This window comes from Eptatretus burgeri, chromosome 16 (assembly GCF_056783735.1).
Source record: "Eptatretus burgeri isolate ZD-2024b chromosome 16, Ebu_testis_v1, whole genome shotgun sequence".
Classification (NCBI taxonomy): domain Eukaryota; kingdom Metazoa; phylum Chordata; class Myxini; order Myxiniformes; family Myxinidae; genus Eptatretus; species Eptatretus burgeri.
Window position 1 is genome coordinate 30,190,988 of NC_140976.1, and position 10,000 is coordinate 30,200,987.

The 10,000-nt window shown below is 45.4% G+C and overlaps 1 protein-coding gene across 3 annotated transcripts in view; it reads left to right on the top strand.

Moving 5' to 3' along the window:
- MMP17 (matrix metallopeptidase 17) overlaps positions 1 to 10,000 on the top strand; it is an 80,490-nt gene that overhangs the window by 69,202 nt on the left and 1,288 nt on the right. For all 3 annotated transcript variants that reach the window (XM_085858817.1, XM_085858818.1, XM_085858819.1), the window contains 2 exons: positions 3,417 to 3,674; positions 5,038 to 10,000. The exon at positions 5,038 to 10,000 is cut by the window's right edge and continues 1,288 nt beyond it. In XM_085858817.1, coding sequence (XP_085714943.1) covers positions 3,417 to 3,674; positions 5,038 to 5,312 — 533 coding nt within the window. In that variant the 3' untranslated portion in view covers positions 5,313 to 10,000. The remainder of the gene's footprint in view (positions 1 to 3,416; positions 3,675 to 5,037) is intronic.

Genomic DNA, 10,000 nt, shown 5'->3' on the forward strand with positions numbered 1-10,000 from the left:
CCTGCGAGACTGTCGAATGCCTGAGATGTGTCTAAGGACACTGTCCTGACCTCTTCATTGAGATTTCGGGCCTCCAGCCATTGCTGAGTAGCCACAACATGTCTGGAATAAAATGACCTGGAAAGAATCCAAACTGATGCTCAGAGATCAGACTGTATGAAATCAGGAAAGACTTGATATTGGCAGCAATGATGAATTAATGGTTTTGCTTGTAATTGGAAGTACACTCACTGGCATATAGTTGGTGTGGTAAGTTTTTGCACCCTTTTTGTGGAACGTTTCACTAAATAAACTCGACACTTCTCTCACTATCTCCCCATTTAAACTTGCTTGGCTGTATTATGCCTCCGTCTGAAACAATCCATGATTAGACAATTCAGAGGTGAATGTGTTACCAATTGAGTTTTCCTGCCACCCCTCAACCTGCAGCACTGCACTTCAATGGAGGTCGATCTAAGACTCCACTCTGCATAACTTCTGAGTCTAGATGCGATTGGGGACATTTTATACGATTAAGTCATTGGCTATTGTGGAATGAGGTTCCACAAATGTATGCCAATTGTGGAATGAGGTTCTATCAGGTCAAAGCTTGAAGCAGATACCACTGTAATGTCAGTGCTAGTCAGTTGTGTTCGTGGGATAGTGTTAACACTTTGACTGCTGACTACGATTATACTCGTAGTGTTGGGTGTACCAGAGTCTGTCACTATGAGTATTCTCGTAGAAAATATTGTTGTGGGGCCGGGTATCGGCTGCGAAGCACGACCTCAAGATGGAGCAGCAGAGTCGGCTCCACCGATCACCCGGAATTTATAGGTCGTCACCCTGGATAACTCCGGAGCCGACTGGTCCCTTATCGGACCGAAGTTCGCCAATAGGTCGACCACGTGGGATAGGGTCGATTGCCAATTTCAATTTACCTAAATACCCACGTCGTCCAACTACCGGGGAAATTCACCCTCGACGATGGTCGTACGGAACAAGCCGCTAGCGTACTCGAACCGTGTGTGACCCAAGCGGATGGCCACCGAGCTTCCGTGGGCCCAAATGTCCCTTTACAGCAGCAACAGCCTGGCTAATTCTCCAACACGCACCGTGTTAAACCAATAAAAGAAAGACAAAAACGAACCAATACATTTAACACATGGGTTTATTTATAATGGGGCAGGGGAGCACGTAAGAAGCAGAGTTATCCGACTATAGAGAATGCAAAGCAAATAATGCACAGCAAGGCACTTAACAATGGCTACTTAATGGACTGGCGACAGAAACACACACACACAAAAGAAACGGACCCCAAGTGGTCTTTATTGCGGCCTCCAGCTTGGAGGGAAAGCGAGCTGAAGACCATATTCTGCCTCGGACATGTCCACCTCGTGTGATCTTCGAGCTGATTCGTACCGGGCACCAGCGAGAGGCGAGCCGAATCCAGACACGGGTGAGCCGCTATCAGCCTCCCGAGCTCCGGCGGATCCTCATGCGCTCCAGAACACACGCTGGTGAAGACGAGGTGCCGATCCTTCGCAATCCGCTCGAGTAGATTCAACCAAACAACCACCAACTACTTTCTGTGCTCCCCGTTCCTTTTTTATACCTCTCGGGCGCGGCTTGCTCAGGCGTGGCCCGTTCGCCGTGGGTGGGGCCTGACCTTTCCCCTACTCGGCGCGCCGTCAAGCGAATCCGTCGGTGGGGCGTATCGCATTCCATGACTTGGAGTGCCAAGCGAGCCGATGGGTGCGGCCTGACCTTTCCCCAACTCGGCGCGCCACCAAGCGAATCAGTGGGTGGGGCATGTCGCATTCCATGACTTGGAGTGCCCAAGCGAGCGCGCGGAGAATGCCGGGAGCAGAGGGTTTTTGTTGGTGTTGTAAAAATAAAACCTGACTATCAAAATAACTTCGCAGCGCATGTACATTTAATCACCCACTAGACATGGGACAAGGGAGCTATCTATCCACATTTACTTATCAATATAACTGAGCTATGGGTCCTGTATGTTGAGTGCAGTAAACTTCCAGATTCGTAACAATATTACACCATTTTATTGTAAACATAATATGCTGGTGTGCCAGATAATGCAACAAATGATCTGTTGGCAGTTTGGGGAACATAGATCGTTGACATAATCATGATCAAACTTGTGTTGTACGGTTGATTATATGCGATATTGAAAATCACTAAAGTGCGCAAATATGATATCGACACAAAGCTCAATTCAGCTCAACTAAGACTAAAGAAGAGGTGGTTACAACACAAAAAATAAATGACTTTATCTGAAATAACCTTTGTCTACATTATCCAGGACATTTGACTGCCGGCAAGAGTTGGCAGTCAACGTGTTAAACCACCTTGTGGGAAAACAAGAAAAAGAGAGCTCACTAATGTGTGCCACTTACGGGTAATGACCCTTTGTACGATCGATTCTGCGAAAAGACAACTCAAGTTTCCAGGGGATAGATTATGTCATTTTCACACAGCTTCTGTATAGGAGAAGAAAAACCAGGAGCTCACAAACACATTTATCAAGTAATGACGATTCAACTTGGAAAATATAATGACCTTTGTGACACAAACGTGACGACGCCATTTGACACTGAGGTTTTGATGTTCCTGAAATAAGGGAGACCTTTTTTATGCTTTATGTATAGGGTCCTATGAGACCGGTTTTTCATGACCCTTGGCATGGTTGTCCTGGCATGACTTTGAGTGGACATCCTCAAATGGAACCTTGTTTGCCTGGTGTGAACTCTTTCATGGAGATGATGCCTAATGGATATTGATTTATGACCTGTGCTAGCTGATGAAGAGTATCTTGAGAGTCCATCATACGTGGGGATGATGTGATGACACGTATTTAGTACAAGCTTGCGGATGTACAAAGCTTCGTTTGTGCTTGCAGACTTGCGTTGGGGTTAATGTCCATTCTCGTGATTAGTCGGATATGGTCTTGAAATGTTTTCAAGAAGCGTTTTCTCCAGGTTGACACCTTTGGATCTATGATGCAAAGCGAAAATTAAGGAACATCTTTGACACTGATGAAAAACTTTATTGATTGTTTGGATGCATTGCAGCACCGTCAGAATAAACCTTCACATTTTCTGGAGTTAAAAGGATATTATTACGTTGCCAAAGATGATGACATGGAATGGTTATATTAGTGCTTTTGAGAGGAACTTCCTGACTTCTCTGTCATCGAGAAAAGATTTTGTTACTTTTATTCTAGTGGGGAGATTCAATTATGTCACTTCCATTTGTATCTGATGTTTCACTTTTACTTGACTCGATGCTTCTTGAGATTTTTTTTTTCATTTAAAAACAAACAAACGTACAATGCACTAAAGTCTACGAAATCCATATTTCTTATGAGGTTTATATTTACCACCCAGGCTGTTATCCGCTCACTGTGTGTGCAACAGGGAGAAACTACTGGATCTTCCAGGACAATTTCCTGGAGCCTGGATATCCACGGCCGATAACAGACTTCGGCCTGCCGAGTTACGGTGTGGACGCGGCCTTCGTCTGGGCCACAACAGGAAAGACGTATTTCTTCAAAGGCTCACGATACTGGCGGTTTGATGACCATAAGCATGCCATGGATGAAGGCTACCCCAAGGAGATGAGTGTGTGGCAAGGAGTCCCTCATGACTTTGACTCGGTCATGGGCTGGAGTAATGGTGAGTTGTTGAAAGTAAAGGATGGGACCTCACGGGGCATTACCATGGACGGTTAACCAAAATTGGTAATATGCAATGGTCGCATGGACTTTTCACAGGTTTATAGCAACACCGATCCTAAAACAGCGAACACTGTTTCTGCTTTAATGGCTTATGGTATAGTTGTGTGAAGTCTAATTTATTACCATGTCCGTACATGTTAATGTGAGCAGTGCTCAAACATGCAAGCAGTTTGTTGGTTTTATAGCAACTTCAATGTTGGTCTTGATGCTTTTATTAAGCCTCGTGTTGGCTTAGTGGTCAGGGTGGCTGGCTGAGGATCCTGTGGTCCTGAGTTTGAGCCCTGTTTACCAACGAGGATCCTGTGGTCCTGAGTTTGAGTGCTGTTTACCAATGAATTAACACCAGGTGGTTGACTCAGCTTGTCGTCTTTCCAAGATTGGTGAAATAAGTACCAGTGTACTGGTATAGGGGCACAGCATCAGTTGAACAGCCCTGCTTCCAATAAATGATAGCTACCTTGCAGCCAAGTTGCCATATGCAAGAACAGAACAGATACTTTGATTCGTGTTATTTTGTTGGAGTGAAGTCCAGAGGACAGCAGAACAACTTCATTGGTGACTTGCTTTCCTTTGAGTTTCCTCATCCTCGATTGAATGAGATTTTATCCCTCCGAACCGTCCCGTGGCTCCGGCGCCAGTAGGTGGCATGATTGCGATACTTCTGATTGAACTTTAAATCAGTTGAGATGGTTGTAGAATCCATGGTGTTTTTTTTCCCAGAGAAGAGGTCCTTTGTGGGCGAATACAAGCTCTGAATTCTCAATGTGGGTCGAGCGAAGGGTAATGAACCTTCAGCATTGTTACATTTCCACTGTTTAACTGCCATGGTGGTGTCACGTAGCTGGATGAATGGTGAGCCTCTAATGAAAGATCAGGTGCATTTATTTTCAGAGTTTTCAAAACTTTAATTTTACAATCCATCCATCCATTGGGACCATACTCTGTGCAGAGCATTGGTGCTGCCTAAGCAGTCTCCTTGGCTATTGGGCACAATCCTGGATGGGTCACCACTCCGACACAGTATACCAGCATGCTGGCACTCATTTTGCCCACCTTGGAAGGATGACAGGCAGTCAACCCCACCTGGTATTAATTCAACAGAAGAGGGGAATTTGAACTCAGGATCCCAAGCTCACCATTCTAACCATTAAGCCAACACCAGGCAGATTATCCAATAATGATCTCCTTATTTTTGTTATGCAAAGCATCTTTACCATTTTATTTATTTATTTATTTGTTTTGGGGGGGGGGGGGCTCTTCACAACAATAACATGAAAGCAAATGATGCAATTATTTTTCAGGATCAACTTACTTCTTCAAGGGAACTCAATACTGGAAGTTTATCGAAAACAGCCTCATCATGGACGTTGGCTATCCTCGGCCCATCGGTCGTGACTGGATGCTGTGTCCCGTGAGCACCGAGTCTGGCGGACCCTCAATCGAAGACCGCACCAGGGAACAGTGCGCCGACAGGATTACTACCGGTCAAGCAAGAAGGCAGATGATTATGTCATCGTTGTATGGAATTTGTGTGCTCGCCGCGCTCTACGTGCCGAGATTTCTTGCTATGGTCTGAAACGTGTGTTTAGTCGTCGTTTCAGGGTTCAGACGGTGTGAAAACGGTAGATCGTTTGGGTCAAAATTGTCAGCTCGGTTGGCCACTGGTCGTGTAACTTGGGACATTTTGATACTACCAAGGAACTCTTTTTTGACTCTTGCTGTACTTTGACTTTGTTGCTGCACATTCGGTCACTTGTCCTGTTATTCGATGGTGGATTTGAGCAATTCTTAGCAAATTCCAATACCCACCAATCTGTCTCCTAATTTGAAAGCTCTCCTTTCTTTTTTTTTTTGTTGGTATGTGTGAATGGAGGGGGACCAGGGGGGGGGCACTAACAGATTGCTCGGAGATGGCGTACTCACCTTTAAGGAGTGTAGTTTAGGGTTGATTCATGATCTAACTACGAACTGCCACCCTGGTGTTTCAGGGGTGTGGTATTTTATTTTCCACGTAGTATGCTGTCCCTTTGTTGGGACATTGAGCTGGGATCACATGTGTGAGCATTTCCTGATGAACGTTTCCTTTCAAAAAGAATGGAGTATTGTGTGCCGACACTGGCCAAATCCCTGGCCGAACCGGGTGGGGTGCTAAGGCCAGTGATGTCCTTCCAGTGGCCACTGAGTCACTTTCAGTGTGCCACAACAACCAGCAATGGGCCAGGATATGGCATTGCACCATTTACAATGGTTCCAGCATCCTTCTTCAAGGAATTCGATCATTCCAACCAGCCAGGAAGCTCACAAAACACACCACACACACACACACACACACACACCGCGTACCACACATAATCCATAATGCTGACATTTATGACAATAATCCAACCATTTCAGTGAAATGACTACACAGTTAATTGAGCACAGGAAATTCCTATTTAGCCCATGTTGCCAGAAATAACCTGACTCTGCAATCTATCTTACCTCCAAATATATTGTTGCGGGGTCGGGCGTCGGCCGTGAGCACCACCGCGAGATGGAGCTGCAGAGTCGGCTCGACCGATCGCCCGGAATTTAGATCGCACTTCTTCGGAAAAGTACGGGTCCCTTTTTGGACCGAAGTTCACCAATAGACAGAACACGTGGGGTAGGGTCGATTGCCAATTTCAATTTACCTAAATACCCACGTGGTCCAACCTACTGGGGAAATTCACCCTCGACGGCTCCCGTACAGAACGAGACGCTTAGCGTACTCGAACCGTGTGCAATCCGAGCGGTTTGATCGCTGAGATCCTTCGGTCCCAAATATCCCGTTACAACGGCAACGGCCTGGCTAATTTTCCAACACGCAGCACGCGAAGCCAATGAAAGAATAGACACGAACGAGCTGAAACATTGAACAATCGGGGTATTTATTCAAATTGGGGATGAGGGGAGCACATAAGGGCAGAGCTAAACCGAATATTAATAAGCACGTATGTACAACAAGGCACTTAACAATTCACTACTTACTATACTGGCGCCACAAACACACATACGCACACACCCAAAGAATCGGACCAAAAATGGTCTTTATTGAGGCCTCCAGCTCGGATGGAAAGGACGAGCTGAAGACCAGATTCTGCCTCAGACCTGTCCACCTCGTGTGGTCTTCGAGCTGTTCGGACCGGGCACCAGCGAGGGCGAGCTGAATCCAACCACCGCGAGCCGTGATCAGCTTCCCAAGCTCCAGCGGATCCCCTCGCGCTCCGGAACACGTGCTGGTGAGACGAGGCGCCGATCCTTCCCAATCCGCTACGTCGATTCCCCCGAAGAACCACCTTCCGAACAACCACCAACCAAGAAGTGCAAAAGAACTGAACCATAACAGAGCGAACAAGACCCACGAACAAGAACCAAGAAGAAGCCAATTTCTGTCTCTCTCTTCCCTTCTTATCCCTCTCGGGCGCGGCAAGCTTCCGGCGTGACTCATTCGCCGTCGGTGGGGGCTGTCGCATCCCATTTCTTGGAGTCCCCCACGCGAGCCGATTTATGTCCATATTAGGGAATGCAATTCAGTTCGCTCAGCGTTGGGTGGGGGCTGTCGCATCCCATTTGTTGGAGTCCCCAAACGAGCCGATTCATGTCCATATTTGGGAATGCAATTTAGTTAGCTCATCGTTGGGTGGGGGCTGTCGCACCCCATTTCTTGGAGTTGTTATCGTTGGTGTTGTTATCGTTGTTGTTGTTATCGTTGGTGGTGTTGTTATCGTAGGTGTTGTTGTTATCGTTGGTGTTGTTAAATAAGAGAAAACCTGACTATTTAAATAACTTCACAGTGCATTTGCATTTATTCACCCATTAGACTTGGGGATGGATTCTAACTAGAAACACATACTTATCGAAATAACTAAGCTATAGGAACCTGAATGTCTGTGTGCTCATGGCTTCCAGATTCGCAACAATATTACTATTAACCACATTGTCCAAGTCATTGATAAAAATTCCAAATACGACTAGTCCTTGTCCTGACCCCTGACTTTCTTCCACTGTAATAACTACTTTTTAGATCCCATCCCAAAGCCAGTTTCTGATCCAGTTTCCTACACTACCAACAACTCTGCAAGCCCCTATCCTTAATGAGCAGACGTTTATGTGGTTACTTATCAAATGCCTTCTTAGTTGGTCTAGCTGTACGACTTCAACCGCACTCTGCCTTAATTCACCCATTCTGTTACTCGCTCGTAGAATACCAAAAGGATGGTACACACATTGATACCTTACCCTGCATGTGAAACACCAGGGTGACTGTTTATACAGTACCTTCAGAAGGTATTCACACCCTTTGACTTTTGTCACATTTTGTTGTGTTACAGCTTGAATTTAAAATGGTTTAAATTTAATTATTTTTTTGTCACCGATCTCCACAATATACCGCATAATAACAAAGTGAAAACATGTTTTTAGAATTTTTTTTTACAAATTAATTAAAAATGAAAAGCTGACATGTCTTGCGTCAATAAGTATTCAAGCCTCTGAGTCAATACTTTGTAGTGATTACAGCCTTTGGCAGTGATTACAGCTTCGAGTCTTCTTGGGTATGTCTGGATTTGGGGATTTTATCCCATTCTTCCTTGCAGATTTGCTCAAGCTCTGTCAAGTTGGATGGGGAGTGTCAGTGAACAGCAATCTTCATGTCTTTCCACAGATTCTCAATGGGATTCAAGTCTGGGCTTTTGCTGGACCACTCAAGGACTTTCATGTTCTTGTTCTGAAGCCGTTCCAGTGTTGCTTTCGCTGTATGCTTGGGGTCATTGTCCTGTTGGAACGTAAATCTTCGCCACAGTCTCAGGTCTTTTGCACTCTGAAGCAGGTTCTCCTCAAGGATTTGCCTGTATTTGGCTCCATTCATTGTTCCCTCTGTCCTTACAAGTCTCCCAGTCCCTGCCACTGAAAAGGATCCCCAAAGCATGACCATGCTTCAGGGTAGGGATGGTGTTGGATGGGTGATGAGCCATGATCGGTTTCCACCAGATGTAGCGCTTTGCATTCAGACCAAAGAGTTCAATTTTCGTCTCATCAGACCACAGAATCCTTTGCCTCATGCTATCTGAGTCGTTCACATGACTTTTTGCAAACACCAGGCATGCTGTCATGTGCCTTTTTCTCAGGAGTGACTTCCGTCTGGCCACTCTCCCATAAAACCTAGATTTGTGAAGTGTTGCAGAGATTGTTGTCCTTCCGGCAGGATCTCCCATCTCAGCCAAGGAGCTCTGTCGTTCTGTCAGAGTGGTCATTGGGTTCTTGGTCATCTCCCTGACCAAGGTTCTTCTTGCTTGGTTGCTCAGTTTGGTCGGACGGCCAGTTCTCGGAAGAGTCTGGGTAGTTCCATATTCCTTTCCTTTCTTAATGATGGAGCTCACTGTGCTCTTGGGAACTTTCAGCCCTCTTGAAATTATTTTGTGCCCTTCCCCAGATCGATGGCTCCTCACAATTCCATGTAAATTGTAAATCATGTCCAATCAATTGAACCGGCCACAAGTGGACTCTATTCAAGTTGGATGATCAAAGGAAATTGAATGTACCTGAGCTCAATTCGGACTGTCATAGCAAAGGAGTTGAACACTTATTGACGCAAGATATTTCTGTATTTGATTTTCAATACATTTTGAAAATTTTCTAAAAACTTGTTTTCACTTTGTCATTATGGGGTATTTTGTGTAGATCGGTGACAATTTTTTTTTCATTTTATCCACTCGTAATACAGGCTGTAACACAACAAAATGTGAAAACTAGTCGAGGGGTGTGAATACTTTCTAAAGGCATTGTGGCTGTGTCAGGATGTTAAATGGGTGTCCTGTCTGCCAGCATTTGTTGGTGGATGTTGAAGATACCATGGTGTCCTTTGTGAAGAGGATGAGAGCTATTGTTGGCACCACGGCCAAATTACTGCTTTCACCAGCAGAGGGCATTGCATCAGCAGCACAGCTGCACCTTCAGCTGATGATGCTTCCCTGAATCCTTGTGCTGCCTTTGAATGGAGAAAGGACGATTGAGTGAGAAGGGCAAAAGTGATGTAAAGTATGATATCTCAAAAAGTTGCGTGTGGATTTGGATGAAAGTTGGTGAACAGATTGGGTGGGTGCCAAGGGCGAATTGATTCTATTTTGGTGAAGATCTGGATGCGAGAATTTTTTAAAAGTTATTCTTCACCATCGAAAGATGGGGTCCAAAACGAAATATATTGCACAAAAGACCCTTCCCACGTCCTTCTTCTCAAGGACCGTG